The sequence below is a fragment of the Scardinius erythrophthalmus genome (genome assembly GCF_964197995.2).
Source record: "Scardinius erythrophthalmus genome assembly, chromosome: 19".
Taxonomy (NCBI): domain Eukaryota; kingdom Metazoa; phylum Chordata; class Actinopteri; order Cypriniformes; family Leuciscidae; genus Scardinius; species Scardinius erythrophthalmus.
In genome coordinates, this window is record NC_138239.1 from 16,897,003 (window position 1) to 16,916,920 (window position 19,918).

At 38.8% G+C, this 19,918-nt stretch overlaps 3 protein-coding genes across 8 annotated transcripts; 1 reads left to right on the forward strand and 2 right to left on the reverse strand.

The window, feature by feature from the left end:
- Window positions 1-60: 60 nt before the first annotated feature.
- On the forward strand, window positions 61-6,103 carry hmgcl (3-hydroxy-3-methylglutaryl-CoA lyase). Of its 2 annotated transcripts, XR_014028852.1 has the most exons (9): window positions 76-182; window positions 284-367; window positions 745-852; window positions 995-1,090; window positions 1,721-1,869; window positions 2,001-2,253; window positions 3,510-3,635; window positions 4,499-5,399; window positions 5,656-6,103. XR_014028852.1 is itself a non-coding variant. In XM_081347537.1 (8 exons), exons 1-8 carry the CDS (start codon window positions 84-86, stop codon window positions 4,598-4,600), a joined length of 1,017 nt encoding a protein of 338 aa, XP_081203663.1. In that variant the 5' UTR covers window positions 61-83; the 3' UTR covers window positions 4,601-5,575. The 2 variants fall into 2 exon arrangements, 1 of the variants encoding a protein (XP_081203663.1); XM_081347537.1 differs by lacking the exon at window positions 5,656-6,103 and having other exon boundaries at window positions 61-182; window positions 4,499-5,575.
- Window positions 6,104-6,751: 648 nt separating this feature from the next.
- gjb3 (gap junction protein beta 3) lies at window positions 6,752-10,502 on the reverse strand. 3 transcript variants are annotated; one of them, XR_014028853.1, is made up of 3 exons: window positions 10,397-10,456; window positions 7,688-8,817; window positions 6,752-7,447 (listed from the first exon to the last, which is right to left on the reverse strand). XR_014028853.1 is itself a non-coding variant. In XM_081347539.1 (2 exons), the coding sequence occupies exon 2, from the start codon at window positions 8,751-8,753 to the stop codon at window positions 7,824-7,826; it is 930 nt and encodes a 309-aa protein (XP_081203665.1). In that variant the 5' UTR covers window positions 8,754-8,813; window positions 10,397-10,502; the 3' UTR covers window positions 6,752-7,823. The 3 variants fall into 3 exon arrangements, 2 of the variants coding, with proteins under 2 accessions (XP_081203665.1, XP_081203664.1); XM_081347539.1 differs by having other exon boundaries at window positions 6,752-8,813; window positions 10,397-10,502; XM_081347538.1 differs by having other exon boundaries at window positions 6,752-8,817; window positions 10,397-10,473.
- A 2,206-nt stretch (window positions 10,503-12,708) lies between these two features.
- gjb10 (gap junction protein beta 10) lies at window positions 12,709-16,977 on the reverse strand. Of its 3 annotated transcripts, none has more exons than XM_081347542.1 (3): window positions 16,900-16,977; window positions 16,021-16,193; window positions 12,709-15,168 (listed from the first exon to the last, which is right to left on the reverse strand). In XM_081347542.1, exon 3 carries the CDS (start codon window positions 15,122-15,124, stop codon window positions 14,327-14,329), a length of 798 nt encoding a protein of 265 aa, XP_081203668.1. In that variant the 5' UTR covers window positions 15,125-15,168; window positions 16,021-16,193; window positions 16,900-16,977; the 3' UTR covers window positions 12,709-14,326. The 3 variants fall into 3 exon arrangements, with proteins under 3 accessions (XP_081203668.1, XP_081203666.1, XP_081203667.1); XM_081347540.1 differs by having other exon boundaries at window positions 16,021-16,202; window positions 16,900-16,933; XM_081347541.1 differs by having other exon boundaries at window positions 16,021-16,153; window positions 16,900-16,929.
- Window positions 16,978-19,918: the final 2,941 nt, after the last annotated feature.

Genomic DNA, 19,918 nt, shown 5'->3' on the forward strand with positions numbered 1-19,918 from the left:
TCTCGAAATCTGATCCCGAATTATCGCGAGACCTAAATTCATATATGGCGTCATGACGTCAGGACTAATGGGGGTGTGTGAAGATGGCGGCGCTTATGATGAGAGTTGGTCCTGGTCCGTTCGCTTCTGTTCGGGTTCACCGACCTGCTCTGCACTCCTTTGCCGCCGTCGTGCTCAGATCCGTAAGTTTTTATTTGCTGCTCTGAATGTGACGATGTTATGTGGTTTGTATTAGCCATTTTGTGTGCATGTTTGTCTATTTTTTGTGTGTGTGATTTGACAGGTCAGTGTGTCTGCCACTCAGTCATTCCCAGAGAGGGTTAAGATTGTGGAGGTTGGACCCCGAGATGGACTCCAGAATGAGAAGGTGAAGATCATTTTGTTTATTAATCCGCCTGCATCAAAATCCAACATGACAATGTCCAATGTGGTTATGACTTCTGTTTTGAGTTTACCAACTGTCAAACACCGGCGTCTCAAAGAAAATTAAGTCAGTCTTGCAAATATCATGGAATTTCAAAGGTATAGTTAGGTATAGACATTTTAATTACCTTTAGTATATATATATATATATATATATATATATATATATATATATATATATATATATATAATATTTTTATTATTTATTTTTAATTATTTGTTTAAAAACATTTTCAAGTTCATGGAAATGTATTAGTGTGAGAAGTTCTGGGAACCATGTGATGTTAAATAGAGGAGATATATCATTTCTGCGTCCATCAGACCATCGTTCCCACTGAAGTGAAGATCCGTCTGATTGATATGCTCTCTGAGGCGGGACTTCCTGTCATTGAGGCCACAAGTTTTGTTTCACCTAAATGGGTCCCTCAGGTGAGATAAAGCACTACAGCACACACCAATGAAGCATGCAAACATTACATTAATAGACCTTCACAACATAAAACGCAATAAAATAGCAAATTATGAGAGGATCTGATGTAACCATTGAAGTTTGGCTGCATTTGATTGGTAGATGGCTGATCAGGAGGAAGTGATGCGTGGTCTCCACAAGAAACCTGGCGTGAATTACCCCGTTCTAACCCCTAATCTGAAAGGATTTCAGGCTGCTGTGAGTGAATAACAGCAAACTGTCATGTGCTAGTGCTGTACAACACTGTATGTTTATACTATTATTCAAAAGATTTCGGTCAGTAAGATTAAATAGAAGTAAACTAGATTTAACAGAATTAATACTTTTATTCAGCAAGGATGAATTAAATTGATCAAAAGTGACAGCAAAGATTTTTACATTGTTACAAAAAAATTATTTCAAATAAATGGTGTTCTTTTGAACTTTGTTTTTCTAAGAATCCTGGGGGAAAATGTATCATGGTTTCTACAAAAAATATTAATCAGTAAACTGTTAACAACATTAAACTGTTTACAATATTGATAATAATAAGAAATGCTTCTTGAGCACCAAATCTGCATATTAAGATGATTTCTGAAGGATCATGAGACATTAAAGACTGGAGTAATGATGCTCAAAATTCAGCCTTGCTATCATAGGAATAAATTATGAAATGTATTAAAATAGAAAACGGTGATTTTTAAATGGTAGTACTGTTGCAATGTACTGTTTCTGCTGTATTTTTTATTTATATATATATATATATATATATATATATATATATATATATATATATATATATATATATATATATATATATATATATATATATATATATTTTTATCTCAGGTGAAGGCTGGTGCAAAAGAGGTGGCAATATTTGGTGCTGCATCAGAGCTTTTCAGCAAGAAGAACATAAACTGTTCAGTGGACGAGAGTCTCGTGCGCTTTGAGGAGGTGATGAGAGCGGCCAAACAAGAGGGAGTTCCTGTGAGAGGGTAAGACATGCGCGGATTGCACAGTTCGTCTCACTTATTTTTTATTTATTTTTTCATAACCAAGTATGCTTAAAGTTAAGATTACTGTGCTCTCATTGTTGAAAAATCCTCTTTTGCTCTGTTTTTCCAAGCTATGTGTCGTGTGTGCTCGGTTGTCCATATGAAGGGAAGGTATCGCCAAACAAAGTGGCAGAGGTTGCTAAGCGACTCTATTCCATGGGGTGCTATGAGATTTCACTTGGCGATACCATCGGAGTAGGCACTCCAGGTGGCATGTCGGAGATGTTGAATGCTGTGAAGAAAGAGGTTCCTGTGGAGGCTTTAGCAGTTCATTGTCACGACACTTATGGACAAGCACTTGCTAACATACTTGTGGCATTACAGGTGAGTGAATCAGAGGGTATGTGGAATCATGCCCATTGTCTCTTTGCCTGTCTGTCATGACTGATATTTTTTACTATACTTGTATTGTTTTATTGTATTTACCCCTTAGGGCTTGGGCCCTATTGTTTTCCTCAGGTACTTTTTTTTTTTTACCTTTTGGGCACTTTTGTAGACCTGATCATGCTCAATCATGCCCTTTTATATGGTTGTTTTAGAGGGGCTCTGTAGCGCACTTTTCACCTACAGTAACCAAACTTTATACACTTATAGATCGGGCCAAGCAACTTTCACTCTCATAGTCATACGCCAGCCAAACAGGAAGTCAGCTATTATGGGTTGTTTGAAAAACGCATGCTCTGGAATTTGATAAACTCCTCTTAGGGGATTCATACGATGGCCACCAAACTTGGTAAGCGTGCAGCCAAGACATTGATGCAAAACTGCTAGCTGATTTTTTATATCTCGAATGGTTTGGCGAAAAAGGGAAACAGGAAATGTGTTATAACATCTGCGTACATTGATATAAACTTTAGTTGTGTGTTTGTTGTAGGAGGCCGATCACATGAATGTGACTATTGTGATTCAAAGTCATAGTGCCACCAACTGGCAGGAGGAAGTGTGTCACTTTCAAAATGCTTTGAAATCACCCTCTGTGATTACCTACAGTCCCTAAACTCGGTATATATATTGTTCTCACCAAGCCGGACTACTTTTTAATTTACAGTCATTAGCTCCGACCAACAGGAAGTCAGATATTTTTGTTTGGATGTGGATTTTTTAATCAAGCTCTTAATTTAACTACTGCACCAAAGGGCTTCATACAATTTACACCAAACTTTCTTAACATGATGCCAATATATTGAAGATGCTAAATTGCGAACGTATGTTGGGTATCTTGAACAAAGTTGAAATGGCGAGGGATTAAAATAATGACAAATGGGAAACTGGAAGAGTCTCGTATCTTCTAAATAATTAATTATACACCATTTATTTCTAAATAAAATATTACAAATAAAAAAAAAAACACATTTTATTCTTTTTTTTTAATAATTAATGCATTATGCGTGCGTGCGTGTGTGTCACCGGGATGACGGTGGTGTCAGGGCTTGGGCCCGTCCTCGATGCTTGCAGCTATAATTATGTATTGAGACCTGTTCTTTGCATACATACCGTACATTCTGTTATTTTTTACATTCTTAAAATGAGCAACTACTTTTTAAATACAACATACTTTTGTTTCCTGCGATCTATTCTAGAATGGGGTAAGTGTCGTGGACTCATCTGTTGCAGGGCTAGGCGGCTGCCCTTATGCCCAGGGCGCTTCTGGGAATGTTGCAACTGAAGATGTGGTCTATATGCTGCACGGACTGGGAATCCATACTGTAAGTCCAACATGACTGTGTCTGTACTTATTCTTTCTGTCACCTGGGTAATTTTTCTTTTTGAAAGTTCTGGTCTGTAAATGCATCATCTTACTAGCCCTACCCAAAACAACTTGGTTTTGATAGGTGATGTTACACCTAATGACTGATTTTGCTGGATGATTGTGTATCTTCTTAATTGGGGCTTTCTGTAAAGTACTCCACCCTTCAAAAGTTTGGGGTCAGTAAGATTTTATGTTTTGGAAAGAAGTCTCTTATGCTCACCAAAGCTGCATTTATTTGATCAGTAGTTGTACCATATAGGAGTATAGGGTAATTATCAGCTTCAGAAAGTTTACAAACTAAACATTAGTTAAACAAATTGTTCTGCCTCTGCTTTTGATTTTAGTAATCATTTAGAGAACCTTAAAATTATACACATCGTCTTCGTTTTTTACCTTTTCAAGAGAAGCCATGATCAAAATTAAAGCTAGAGATTGTTTTTGTTTACCAGCCAACATTTCAATCCCGCATGTAATTCAGCTCACTTCACGGATGTAAAACCCCCTACGAGTCTTCTTGCGTGCATCTCTTTTCAACACGTCTTGACTGCCGTACAGTCTGACATTGATTAATTAACTGAGATCCCACAGTGTGACATGGCTTACAGTGGGGATCATGTTCATACAGTCTGACAAGCAACAGTCATAAAGGACTATTGTAAATCGTACTTTGTGCATCTGGCTTAAAATGGGGACTGAGAATTGTCATGAAAAAATTTAATATGTCACAAAAATAGCTTTGCTTACATGAAGCTCTGGGTAAAAAATATATATTTTTAAACAATTATTCCACTCATTCAGGTTGTTGTTTTTGTGTTTCAGGGAGTGGACTTGCCCAAACTGTTGGACGCTGGCTCATACATCTGTCATTCACTTAACAGAAGAACAAATTCAAAAGTTGCGCAGGCCTCCTGCAAGCTCTGAAAACTTTTTTCTCTTCTTATTGTCTGGGTTCACTCTTGTGGAGGTCACACTGTGTTATCCCTTAGTATGCAGTGAAGCCTCTTAATTTACAGCATATTTAAAATAAGCATCTCTAATCACAGTGGAATTAGACTGGGGATGAGCACATCCGTTCTCTACAGTGAATGTGGGAATTAGTCTGGTGGTGAAAAAGGACGCTTGTGAACTTGTATCACCTAATATTCACAGCCAGACAGACCAAAAATGTTCTATTGTGCCTTGATAACTGATGACAGGCAATCAGTAAATACAGAGTTGTTTTTATTTCTAATAAATTAATTCAATGTTTTATGTACTGCTGAAGTAAGATCAATTTATGATGCCTAAAGGCAATAAATGCTAGAGAGGGATCTAATTTGACTTTCCAGAATATTGTTAATCATATAGGTGCAAATTTCTTGCTGGTTAGACTGCATCACATTACTAATGTTGATTAGTATTATAACTAATGCCTCATTTAATGTGGTATCACACATGGTTTTATGTCTAACATCCCCAGATACGTGTCTGCGAATGCCAATTTGGCTCATTTTGAAAAGGAAGTATCTGTTATTACCAGTAAAATGCATTTCAACACTGGTAGTCATAACAAACCCTCTCGGGGAGTGGAATTGATGCACAATTACGATAACTGATTACTGATGAATTTTGTTCCTCTCCAGGAAAAGATTTGAATAGTTTGAGGAAAATGATTGAAGGAAAATCCCTTTACAAAAGCAGCGTATTTGTTACAGGCAGAAATCAAGCTGAAGCTCTGCAGGTTTGTTGATTGTCTGTAGATTTTTAGACATGTCTTGTGGGTGAAACGGCTTATTATTGTTTCTCTTTGTGTTGTTAACTGACATTGTGTGATTTTCTTTTCTTTTTTGGTCCACAATTTATGATGGTTAATTGATGTAATTCATTTTATTGATTAAAGACAAGATAATAAAAAAAGTGAATGAGTCCTTATGCAATGTGGCAAACTTATCTTTAGACTAAAAAACCGGTTATGCTGACAGCTGAACTCTGTTTAGAACTGTGACAAACAAAAAACTGGAATCATCTTGCTGGTTAGGCTGACGGACAGCTGAACTCTTGTTACAACTGTAACAAACTGGAATCATCTTGCTAAGAGGAAAGAATGTACCTATCTGTTGAAGGCTGATGAACTGGATCATCAACTCCTGGACATTTACGCATTTTGTTTGACATCATACACACAACCTCAAAAACATATTTTACAGTTCATGTATTACTAAGGTTTGATGAGTTCATCAGCAGTGAAAACTTGATCAATTAGTTCTTGTACTTTCATCAGTAAGTGGCGTCTGGTTAATGTATGGCTGAGGGCTGCATATACATGTGATTATTCTGAAGAATGACTTTATAAAAAAAAAAGTTCTCTATATATTAATGTCTCAATATGAAACTAATATGTCATTTGTCCAAACATTCATAATAAAGGTAAATTGGATAGATATTATATGTTCCAGTGATTTTGATCCATTAAGATTCTGACTTTAAGAGCAAGTCAACTTTTTTAAAGCAGTCAAAACTAAAATACAGAAACCAGTAATTTTGTGAAATTTTATTACAATTCAAAATCACTTTTATATTTGAATATTTTAAAATGTAATTTATTCCTGTGATTCAAAGCTGAATTTTCAGCATCAATACTCCAGTCTTCAGTGTCACATGATCTTTCAGAAATCATTCTGATATGCTGATTTGGTGTTGAAAATAATATTTTAAAAATATTTTAGAGGAAACCCTGATCCATTTTTCTCTATCCATAGGCTATAGTTAATGTATTATTGTGGTTTGATCAATTTAATGTGTCTGCTGAAAAACAGTATTAATTTCTATTCTTTTCTTTTTATCTTACTGACCCTAAACATTTGAATGGTATTTTAAATAGATCATCATAAATGTATTACTATTACAATGAGTTCCCATTTTATAATGTGCAACTTCTGACAAAGGATAATGAATAACAATGTTCATGTTCTGTGAAATTGAATTGAAGTTTTTTATCCACTTCCTTTATTGTTTCCTCTTTGAGTCAAATGCCTGTTCATGATTTAAGCTATTGCAATTTCACACTGTTAATCTTTTAAAAATGTGACAAAATGGTTCTTTTATACTTTATTTACAGAGCTTTAAAATGAATCAACTTTCAAAACTTCCTCAATTTACAAAACCATCTCATATTGTCATAAAAGCTATTTAAACAATAACCTGAAGATATTTCATAAAATAATATGTCAGTGCATTGATTGAATTTTTTTTTATACAAAGGCAGGGTATGCAGCATCTCATCTAAAATATGCAACACGATCATAACAGCAAGTCTGAACAAAATCATATTCTCACAAATGCTTGCCAAGTATCTGAAGAGGTTAGTCCACAGTCTTTTACAACAAATAGTAGAAGAAAAACTTTCCATTGTTGTCCATCTTTAGACACTGTGGTTTATTTTATATACCACTCATTTTTCCAGCATAAGAATTTGAGTTCAGATAGAGTTCAGGAGTGTTCGCACATAAAAATCAACTATGATCTCTCTGAAACTGTGATAAAACAGCTTCAACTATGAAACATGATTCTGATCTTTGGTACAAATGCAGGACATTGAGAAACGATACATTGTAAACAATCAATGACCCATGAGCTATTTTCATTACATCTCACATACAATGAAACTACTCTTCCTCCTATCATTCTTTGTGCGTGTGAAGGCGGAGGTGGGTTTTGGAAGGTGTGTTCTCCATGAATGCCTTTCTGGTTATTTGATGACTTTTTCACGAGTTTTCACCTTTGTTCTTTCTAAGAAATGAATGAGAAGAAAAGGAATGCTTTCGTCAGCACTAGTTCTTAGGATCATGGTGATAATGCAGTCATTTGAGCTGGCATCGAAGCCTATAGGAACTAGGCAGTTATTCCAGGTTTGAACCCAGGTAGCAGTGAAATCACAATACTGATTAATCCCCACTTCGCCATTAGGCAAAACACTTAATCCCTGCTATTTTCAAGGGAAATGTATCTGGCATACAGAATTTCACGAACCTTCTGCAAAATGACAAACACACAAAACTGGCAGTTCAAAAGGTCTTGATGGACAATGAAAGACTTTGGGACTGTCCAGACCTTCAAAGCCTATTTTATACCTCTGGGTGATACTTGACGCACAGGGAAATGTTCTTTAGATTATATCAGACTGCATCTTGTACATAGGCACTGAAAGATTTGGAGCAGAAGCTCTCATGTCCACGCTCAACCTGTAGGCTGGCTTAAATGTTGGCTTGAGTTGAGATTTAAACTGCGGTTTAGACCCAGGTTTATACTCAGACTTAAAGTCTGGTTTAGACTCCATCTTATATTGGGGTTTGCTGTCCAACTCATGCATAGGAAGGGTGCAGTTGCTGTCCTCGTCTCGGTATCGTCCATCAAGCGGTGTGCTACTGTGGGGTCTATTAAACTTTTTGGCACAGCGAATGACTCGTTTGGAGATCAAATAGATGATCTCACAGACACTGAGCACTATGCAGAGTGCCGAAGCTCCGACCATGAAGTAGGTGAAGACTCTTTTCTCTGTGGGTCGGCCAATGTAACAGTCCACAGTGTTGGGACACGGCTGGACGTTACACTTCACCAGCCGTGGCAGGTAGAAACTGTCGTAGATGTGATGGAGGATGTACAAGAAGGTGATCTCGATGCCGGTCTTGACAAAAAGGCTGATCAGGTATGTCCACCACAGTCCACCGTGCTTCTTCCCCGTGTTGTCGTAGAGCTTGACTTTATCACCATGCTTCACACGGTACTTGCGTTCGCGGTCCTCACGGTACTTCACGTGCATGACGACCATCAACGACGGACAAGTGACGAAGATGAGCTGCAGAGCCCACAGTCGGATGTGGGAAATGGGGAAGAAGTAGTCGTAGCAGACGTTCGCGCAGCCCGGCTGCTTGGTGTTGCAGTCAAAGTCCTTTTGCTCATCGCCCCAAACTTTCTCAGCTGCTACAACGTAAACCATCACTCTGAACACAAAAACCACAGAGAGCCAGATCCGGCCGAACGCGGTGGAGTATCTATTCACCCCACTGAGAAGGGCTTGGAAAGTCTTCCAGTCCATGGCTCAGAGCAAAGCACTCACTTCTCTGATTTCTTCCTCTGAGCCTCTTCGACACTGAATCTGTCTGATAGAAAAAAAAATGGAGAAAAAAATCACAATGAGTGAACTCACTCAAAACAACGTATTGTAATAAAAAGCAATCATGTCATCATTTAGGCCTACTCGCCCTCACAATATTCCAACTCACTAAGGCAGGGATGTCCAATCCTGCTCCTGGAGGGCCACTGTCCTGCAGAGTTTAGCTCCAACCCCAATTAAACACACCTGAACCAGATAATCAAGGTCTTACTAGGCATTCTAGAAACTTCCAGGTAGGTGTGTTGAGGCAGGCTAGAGCTAAACTCTGCAGCAGGACAGTGGCCCTCCAGGACTAAGTTTGGACACCCCTGCACTAAGGGCACGTTTGCACGACAATGATGTCCTAAGAACGGAAAAAAATTCCGTTTTCTGTGTACAGACAACAACATTGTCAAAAACATCCCCATTCACAGGGATCTGGGAAAACAACTAAAAACGCTACACTATTCATGCCAGGCCAGTAGTTGGCGATGTAAAGAAAAACTATGCGCCTGTAGTCTGAACACGTAACACGTATGATGCCACCATTTTCACAAAATTGAGTTTTTTGTACTTAACACAGAGTAAAGCTTTCAAAAACTTGCACTTTGAAACCCGTTTTTAAAAGTTTGCATTCTCAGGCCCCCAAAACGCAGTTGCCGTCTAAATGAACGGCCAAAACACATAAAAAGTTTTCCAAAGGTAATTTTTTAAGAATATCCAAGCCACTCTTATCCATAGGCTATAGCTCATGGATTATTATGGTGATTTTGGGAAAGAGGTCCTTAATGATTCATTCATGAATTGAACTCATTTGAATTCAACTAATTGACTCAATGATCTGATCACAGCAGTTCACTAGTAGGAGAATTAACAGTGAATAATGTCTTAATTTTTAATCTGTTAGTCTTTTAATCTGTTAGTCACAGAATGACAAGAGTATGACTTCAGAAGGCCAAATAGGCTACAGAATAATGATAGCCTACTTTTATGGTGCTCTCTTGTTATTTTGAAACTTGACAGACCCATAACATTTTTCACTCAACCGAATGAATGTGGTTTAACATTTGATGATAGGCCTATTTTAAGTACGTACACATTTGTTGAATCTGCGGCTGATATCTAGTTTTTTTTTTGTTTTTTTGTTTTTTTGTAAACTGTAGTCAAAGTATAACCAGTGTCGCTCTCTTTCACGTTACTTTGTGTCTAGAATTTCTTTGCTATGGCTGTCGGCGGTTTTCGTTTTTAATAGCTATTCGCGGTTTTGTAACACTGATTATAACAATATTGAGTTCTGTAAAGGTAAGCATAGGCTATTTCTTGTAATAAGATAATTATAACAGCGCTTCTAAAGATAGATTTCACATTAAAAAAATCAACCGACTAAAATCGTAAGCGAAAGTTTAATAGCTATACTTTTAAAAAGTTCAACCACTTTGCTTTCAATTCCAGATGAAAACAACCAAGCAGAAACGACATATCAAGGTAAATGAACGGAAACGAGGAAATTATAGTGATGATGACAACATTTAGCGCAGATGACTGTCATTTGAACAAATTGCACAAAAACAAAGTTTACTACTTACGTTGGATGTTTCAGTCCTCTTATAATTCAACGGCTGTTAAACTCTTCTCCTCTCTTTCCTCCTTGTGGATCTGGTTTAGTTAACACGCCTCACTGAGGGTGGAGTTCAGTCTCCAGACTATAGGATACAGCTCTTACCATAAACCTCTTACTTTAAAGATATAGTGCTAATTAAATACATAGCCTATATAATGTGTGTGTGTGTGTGTGTGTGTGTGTGTGTGTGTGTGTGTGTGTGTGTGTGTGTGTGTAAAATGCTCGTAAAACCATCATGCATTCCCGTGTATGATCTTAAATGTCCAATGTGGGGAACAAAGTATTGTTCTTATTCTGAAGTTACAGTGTCTAAAATTACTTGGTAATATGACACCATAAAGTTTTTGTTGTTATTGTTTTGCATAGCCTACTGTTAATATGATGATACTGCATTGTGTTTTGTGGGACAAATAGGAAACCCTTGCCTGTGAAGCCTAGTAACATTTTCCATCTTATTGCTCAATAAATAAGACTCCCTTTGTTTGGACAGCTCTGTCAACCAAACACTGCTTGTTAGTGGTTTGTGGAGTTGCCAACCTCTGCAGGCTTCTCTGTTCAAACTTGTCCATGAGTGTCTGTGCTCCCTAGTCACGTAAAGGACCACACCTCGTCCTGAACAATAGCTTTAGATGTTTTTTGGCTTTTTATTATTTTGCCAGACACCCTTTTAGTGTCGTGCTGAGACTTCGGTACTAATTATCTTGGGGAATAATTGTTTATGTATTCCAAGCCACTCTTGCATTAGGTCTATGGTAAATCCTTGGCAAAAGCCCTTCATTTGGTTTGGATGGAACTTGATTCTCCTTATATCAATGTTATAGTTTTAGCTGGTGGCGGGAGCCTAATGGTTAAGGATTTGGGATGGTTATACAAAAGACTGGTGGTTTGATTCCCAGTAAACCAGAACTTGAATTCTCCACAGGAAAAGTCTCTGTGGTTCTTTGAAACTTCTTCATCAAAGTGAAGAGAAATTCTGTTTGGTCACACGTGTGACCGAACAAGCCCTCTGACTCACTGCTAAAACATCCACAAGATGATGATTCATTCCCTGCCTCGGGCATAAAAAAAGCTTTAGTTTTCAAAAAACTATCTATAATTTTGGTACAGGACTGTTTTCAAAGTATTAAAGGAAATCATGCCTGCTTTAAGTTATTCAGGCCATGTGAGCTGTCTGAACTTGTTTGTTCAGCAAGAGGAAACGTTATGAAACACTGCAGAAGAAACACTGAACCAGATCGGTCAGGTCTGTTTTAAAGTTTTTCAACTGGTTTACACTTGTTTATGTGGGGAAATGATTAACCTCATTTGGATTTGCATTTGTATACGGAATTGAACTTCTAAATTAGATTTTTACCACCAAAAACATTAGTTAAACATGCACCAAACTTGCTAAGTGCATATGCAGAATATGTATGGTTAGCAAATGTTGGTATTTGTTAATTAAAGCATTAACAATGATGAAAAGAGATGGAGAGGAAGTAAAGGAAAAGCACAGTCAACAGGGAGTGGAATGTCGGTTGCGTTAAAAAAGGAAAGAGACTCGTTGGATTGGTTTCCACGCCTAAAGAACGTATGTGACTTACAAAACCTGCTTGAACCAGCATGAAGTTAACTATATCTACCCTACCCTTTCACTACAGGGGTTATGAAGATACCAAGAATAATAGAGACAGGCTGGTACATTGGTTGTGAAAAAGGGAGGGACATTTTTTTGTCTTTGGACAATTTTATCTACTGAAAGGTGTGGATACTGAATGGTGTTACAGGAATACAGTTGAAATACAGTCTAGTTACAAAATGGCCTTAAGGTTCATTTACGAAAAGTGGTTTGTTATTCCACAGTGTGACAGGCATTTACAAAATCGCTCTCTGTATATATATATATATATATATATATATATATATATATATATATATATATATACACACACACCATCTCTCAATTGGCCATTTCTCTTTAGATTTGAAAATGTATATATATGTGTGTATATGTGTATACATATGAAGAATTATATTTTCCTTGAAAGTACATTAAAAATTAAACTAGATTTATTTGTCATTCTGTCTTGCCATTTTGCAGCTTGATGCAGAAAATGAAATGTCATGTCGACACATCACATGATTTTTATCTCTGTGTATTTTCATTCTTGCCATTTTTTTTGCACCACAGCACACTCTCATGCAGAACAAGTTAAATCAAATCTGCGAACAGCAAAGTCACAGCTTTCATCTGCATCCTATAAAGTCAGACATCACTGATTTAAATGGGCAACAGACTGTAAGAAAATAGCAGATTTTAATGTACCTCTAATGTAAACAACTCTAAACACAGCAATGAGGAAAGAATCCTGAAACGTTAGCATACAAACAGAGGAACCTCAGAGAATGTTTACTTTTATGGATACATGTTTATCACTGAATGAAGAACGCACACAGGCTAAACAGCCTCTTCTGAATTTGCTCATCTTGGCAGTGTTGAAAGTCTTTATCAATAAATTCTTGAAATTTTAAATACTGCAAATTCTTGGAAGACATTAGATTGAAGCACCACAGTTTATGCACACATTAGCATAAACACACACACACCGGCTAATATACAAAAAATAATAATAAAAAATTACAAAATATTGAATAGTAATTAAAAAAATGCAAAAAATTTGTAAACAAACAAATTTACATACAAATGTAAGTATAAATTAGGCTTCACTTTCTAGGTTTACAAAATAATGGATTTGGGAATGTATTTGTAAAAATGTGTTTAGTTTAACAGCATGTGTTTTATGTGATGACTGTGAATAGATGAAGAAATGTAGACATCTTTGCATGATGTTCTTACATCCAACAGAATAAAATCATTTTACAAGTAAAAGCCGATTGAAGATTATTATGGAAGCCTGTTTCCGCCTCAAAGAAAGAAATAGAAAAGGTAATTATGAGATGAGTTTAAACTAAAATAAGAAATAAAGTCACACTATGAGTAAGAATTCTGATATTCAAAGGGATAGTCAACTCAAAAATTACTCAATAAAAATATATAAAAATGCAGTGATCATTTATTCACTGCCATGTCATTCTAAATCTGTCTGACTTTCTTTCTTCTGTGGAACACAAAAGATGTTTTGAAAAAAAAATCCTCTTTTTTGTTATACAATGGAAGTCAATAGGGTGAAATGTGGTTTGGGATGCCTTTTACCGTCATTATATGGACAAAAACATGTTAAACCTTCTTCTGAAGTCTTTTATATTCTACAGAAGAAAGAAAGTCGAATGGGTTCAGAATGACACAAGGATGAGTAAATGATGACAGATTGTTCAAATTGTGAAATATTAAGATGGAAACAGGTTTTCATAGATAATGGCCTTTTTTTGTTTCCTGCAAAAAAAAAAAAAAAAAAGTACAATTGAACAATAATTAAAATATGTGACCGGAAGATTGCTTTAGCATCATTTGCAGTCACGTTTTGCTTGTTAGTGTCAAATGAAAAGCTGACAAATATGTAGTGATTAATAGTAATACTATTAATCTGGTCTTATACCAATTATTTTGTATTAGCTATTTGATCAAAGTGCCCGTTTGTGTTCTGGAGCTTGGCCTAACAAAAGCCACACCACACCCAAAACCCTTAACTGACTTGCTTAAGTCAGACTAAAGACAGTGTCATCCTGAATGATGGCGTTTTGACCCACTTAAACTTTTCAAATATACAAAGTTGTTTATCAGGCCACAACTTTTTTTTCCAGCAAAAAGATCCAGTGGATATAGGGTAAGCAACAAGCATCTTCCTCTATTGCCAACCGTCCATTGAGTCAAGTTCACATCGTGGTGAACGTGAAGAACATTTTCCATCTCTTGGAGTCCCACATTAGACCAAAGTATGTTTTCTTCAAGTATTCTTTAGGATGAGATGACCACACTGTATGCTGGCGCTGGCTGGTCATTCCTCACCAGTTTCTTGCTGTTTGCCTCTAAAAGAGTATTTGAGCCCCTCATGTTTGCAATGGACCGTGCCTTGTTTACCTGCCGTGACCCTTGCACCCTGTGGACACACTCAAAGCAGCGTTTGCCCACCAGGTAGAGCGTCTCGATGAGCGAGAGGAGGATGCACACCAGACTTGACACCACCATGAAGATGGTGAATATTCGTTTCTCTGTGGGCCGAGAGATGAAGCAGTCGACCACGTTGGGGCAGGGTTCCTCAGAACACTTCACCATAGAGGGGAAGTCATAGCCCTCATAGATGTGATATAGCAGATACACGAAGGTTGCATCTACTCCTATCTTAAATACCAGCGAGAGGACGTACGTCCACCAAAGACCACCGCGCTTCTTTCCGGTGTTGATGTACAACCGCTGACAGTCGTCACCGTATTTCAGGTGGTGCTTGCGTTCGCGTTCGTCGCGGTACGCCACATGCAGGACCACGAGGAATGACGGGCAGGTGACGAAGATGAGCTGCAGCGCCCACAGTCGTATGTGGGACACCGGGAAGAAGTGGTCGTAGCAGACGTTGTGGCAGCCAGGCTGAGCAGTGTTACACGCAAAGTCTTTCTGCTCGTCGCCCCACACCTTCTCTGCAGCAACAACGAAGACCATGATCCTGAAAAGGAAGACTATGGACAGCCAGACACGACCGAACACGGTGGAGTACTTGTTGACCCCGCTCAGGAGACCCTGAAGAAAAGCCCAATTCATGGCACCTGCGAGCGATCAGGTTATCTCACCTGAATACCTCTCACCTGGAAGAGAGAGAGAGAGAGAGAGAGAGAGAGAGAGAGAGAGAGAGAGTTAGACAAAACATCTCAAAGAAACTTGCCGTTACCACACATTACAATTTATTTGGATAGTTTTCGATATACAAAGCTAAACTACACATCATCTGTGATAATTCAAAGTTTGATATTAAAGCAGGGGGTCTTTAATCTTTTAGAAAGTTATATGTAAACAAGTTATATTGTATGAAACTGAATGTTGAATTTGAAGGCAGGCTTATAATTACAAGCAGTACCTTATTAATATATTTACTTACTTTATGTCGCTTTTATAGCTTTTAAAATAATTGCTAGTGATGTACAGTCATTTATACTACTATATAATGATACAACTGAAAGAAGGAGGCGCAATAAGAATTTATCTAAACTTTCGCGTTAGCGTTTGCCCACCAAAAAAAGTTCTCTTAACATTGCATGCTTTATGTCTTTTATCATAAAATTAGTTATGATCAAACAATTATTAGAATAAACAAGACAATGTTTAGGTAAAAAAATCCCCGTGTGTTTCACTATTCAAGCAAGTAGTTTAGAAATGCCTTTATATTTCCAATTTATAGGATGCGGTTAAACGGAATAAATATATTGAGACGGGTATAATAATGATGTGTAGCTATATTATGCACAATCGCCGAACATTTTAAACTGTCGACTCGGTTCACAAATAGGCTATGTAACGTTATCTAAAAAAGCCATCTTCAAAAGTTTTTGACTGTTTAAAAAAACTTACGGAATGTGTAATGAGACTTGATCATCTTTATATATTAACACCAAATGCATTAGTAAAACAAGCAAACGGAGGATTATTTAGTGTATACTTACAGTCCGAGGATTCACAGTCGTCTACGCTGTAGGCACCGTGATTGTGTTCTACAGGGTCGGGCTGGCGAACTGCGGGCGTTAAACCAAACACAACCGTGGGGCACGTGTGATGAAGTGTACACATCGACGCCACCTAGTGGAGAACATCATGAGCGACGCTTTGACGCCACCAACTGATGTGTCTCAAAAAATGTATAAAAACATTTGTCATCAGTTTTTTTTTTAAGAAAAAGTAATAATATATTTCATATATTTAATAATAGTCTAGACTCACCATAACACGTAAACTAAAATATTTCAAGCAACATTTTTATTTTAAAATATTTCAAGCAACATTTTTATTTTAAAATATTTCAAGCAACATTTTTATTTTAAATGTCGATACGGCCAACAGTCGTATCTCAAAATATTAGAATATTTCATTTTAAGTTTGATAACATTTAACATACAGTAGGGTAGGATGGGGAAAGATGCCCCCCTTAAAACAATGTGAATTTACTTTTAAATTGTAACATATTTAGATATATCAGCTATTGTGACATTTGCTAATTTAGTTATAGCACAAAATTTTAAATATTAAGAGAGGGGTAAGATGGGGTAAAACAGCCCCTGGATAAACTACAGATTGTATACATTTGATATAATTCTTATTAATATTTTTATATTTTTTAAAGTGTCGTTATAATGTAAAATACTAAATAAACTATTGTATTTAAAATTTTATTTTGACAAAATAATTAATTGATAATAATTGAATAAACGATGACAGATAAAGTAGAATACCACCAAAAGAGATTCATCTGAAACGTAAAATGATTCTATGATTTTATGTCACAATAGCAACACTGAATGCAAATTGAATGATTTCACTCAACTAACCTATAGGTCAGTGGTTCCCAAACCTGTCCTGCCGGCACCCCAACACTGCACGTTTTCTTTGTCTCCCTAATCAAACACACCTGATTCAACTCACCAGCTCATTATCACATGGGTTAATGAGCTGATGAGTTGAATCAGGTGTGTTTGATTAGGGAGACAAAGAAAATGTGCAGTTGGGGTGCCGGCAGGACAGGTTTAATTTTGTGTATATTATCAACGCATTGCAGCAACTGGCAGACCTAGAGCGGGCTTACTAGCGAGCTCATTGGCTGCTCTGCGGCAACTGCAGCAGCCTACCACCGAGCCCCGTGTGACGTCACGCCCGCTTCGTGTCCTCACGCGTCATTGCCCGCCAGAATGGGTGTGGCTTAGCGTATATAAGGATGGCTCGGAGGCTGTTTACCTGATTTTCATCTCTTCAGCGAAGCTCTCCGCATCGCTGGATTTCGAGGAAGCCATTGAAGCTAGCGAACAGCAAGCCTAGGACAGCGCTTGAGGAAGCCGGACGATTCTCGCCGCCGCAACGCACCTTTTCCTCTAAAAGCTGTTGGCTCGATTTGGCATCCTCATCCAGAGCCCTGTTCTCTGCATGCATGAATAATCAACGGATACCCATTGGCCTGCCAGAACGGGTGGTGTACACGATCACGCAGTCTAGAGCTCCTTCCACGAGAAGGCTCTACGCGTCGAAATGGTCGGTGTTTGGAGAGCTGGTGCACGGCAAAAGGCTCTGATCCACAAACCTGTGGAGTCGCTGAGGTACTTGTTTTCCTTCAAGAGCTGCTGGATAAGGGCAGGTCCCCTTCCATGCTCAAATTTTATGTTGCGGCTATTGCGGCATTCGCGGAGTTGACGCGCAGCCAGGCAATGGGAAGGAATAAACTAGTCATCCGCTTCCTTAGAGGAGCTAGGAGGATGAATCCCCCGCGACCCCCGTGTGTCCCTATGTGGGATCTTTCTGCGGTCCTAGAGGCCATGAAAGAACATCCCTTTGAACCACTGCAGACCGTTATCTGAAATACCTTTCGCTCAAGACCGCTTTTCTGATAGCCCTGTCATCAGTTAAGCGCGTTGGTGACCTACATACGTTATCTGTTAACGCTGCGTGTCTCGAGTTTGGACCTAATGACTCTAAAGTCACCCTCAAACTGAGGCATGGTTATGTCCCCAAAGTGCTTGGCACTCCTTTCAGAGCGCAGGTTTTTACACTTTCAGCCCTGCCGGGCTCCAGTGACGAAGCTGATCCTGACCTCCTCTAGCCTGTTAGAGCGCTGAGGGTTTACATCACGCACTCTGCCGCCTTCAGGCGCTCGGAGCAGCTCTTCATTTCATTCGGTGGACGCACTAAAGGCCTCGCCACCTCGAAATAGAGGCTGTCCAGGTGGATTGTTGACGCTATCGCTGCTGCATACGTGTCTAAAGACCTGCAGTGCCCTTTGTGCGTGAGGGCTCATTCCACTAGAGGCATGGCCTCTTCATGGGCCTGGTCCAGCGGGATTTCCATTCATGACATATACAGTGGCAGGCTGGGCCTCCCCTCTAGGTTTTACAGCCCAGAGGTTCCCGCTCTGCAGGCTAGACATTTGTCAGTCTAGTAGTAGCGTATGTTCAGCTCTAAACCGTTCATGGGCAGGCTACTCTCACTCTATCGCAGTTCCTCTGGCTGAACTACCCTGTGATATAGTTATCCAAGTGTCAGTATGTTAAAGTTTTCCAAGTGTCAACTCAGTACGGACCGACAAGGGGTTCCCGTATCGTATTCAATTTACGCAATATGAGAGAACCTCTCGTAAGAGAACGTAATCGGTTACTAACGTAACCTCGGTTCTCTCTAGAGAGGGAACGAGTATTGCGTAACCGGCCTGGCCCGCTTCGAGCTGATATCGCTTCAGTCGATGAAAACCAGGTAAGCAGCCTCCGAGCCATCCTTATATACGCTAAGCCACACCCATTCTGGCGGGCAATGCTGCGTGAGGGCGCGATGTCACACGGAGCTCGACGGTAGGCTGCTGCAGTTGCCGCAGAGCAGCCAATGAGCTCACTAGTAAGCCCGCTCTAGGTCTGCCAGCTGCTGCAATGCATTGACAATATACACAAAATTAAGGATAATTTTTGGCTTCAGTATCTCGAGAAAAGATGACTTTACCCGTAGCATAAGCAACTTACGCAATACTCGTTCCCTCTCTAGAGAGAACCGAGGTTATGTTAGTAACAGATTACGATTCTGCACCATCTATGGTCAGGAGAAAACATTAAGGTGTGTGTAAATGTGCCTGAGCTGACAGTTGTCCATAAGATGATCATCGACATCCGCCACAGGTCGTCATCGCCAAGCATAGCCCATACCTGTCAACACTCCCGTTTTCCCCGGGAGTCTCCCGTATTTCACACCCATCTCCCGCCCCCCTCCCGTTTTGTTATTTCTCCCGTGATACTCCCGTTATTTGTATGGCCCAAACGTCATTATATGAATAATCACATCAATATATTATTCCAAGGTTGTCCATTTGCCAGATCTCGTATGAAACCCATCCTACTTGCACAATCAACACATCATATAGTTGGGGGCCTTAAGCACATAAATAGGTAATTTCGTGCAAAGTCATCTAAAAGCAACAAATGTGGCACAGATGTAGCGCTCAGGTCATACTGAAATGATTTACCAAGGGTGCCGGAGCCATCGGCCCCATCCAATATGGCCGCTGCCCGAAAAGGTTTCCGACTATAACTTTTGAACCACATGAGCTACAAATACAAACTTGACGTCTTTTTCAGCTTAATTGATCATAGGAAACAGATGCAGCACAGATGCAGCTGACGGCATACTGAAATGATTTAGCCAGGACGACCAAGCCAGTGATCCCTGAGACCAAGATGGCTGCCAAATTCAATATGGCCGCCACCTGAAAAGGGATTTGGCTGTATATTTTGAACCAGATGAGATACAAATGTAAAGTTGATATATAGTTCACCTTTTCTGGCTATGGGAAACACAAAAAAATATTTATATTTATGATTG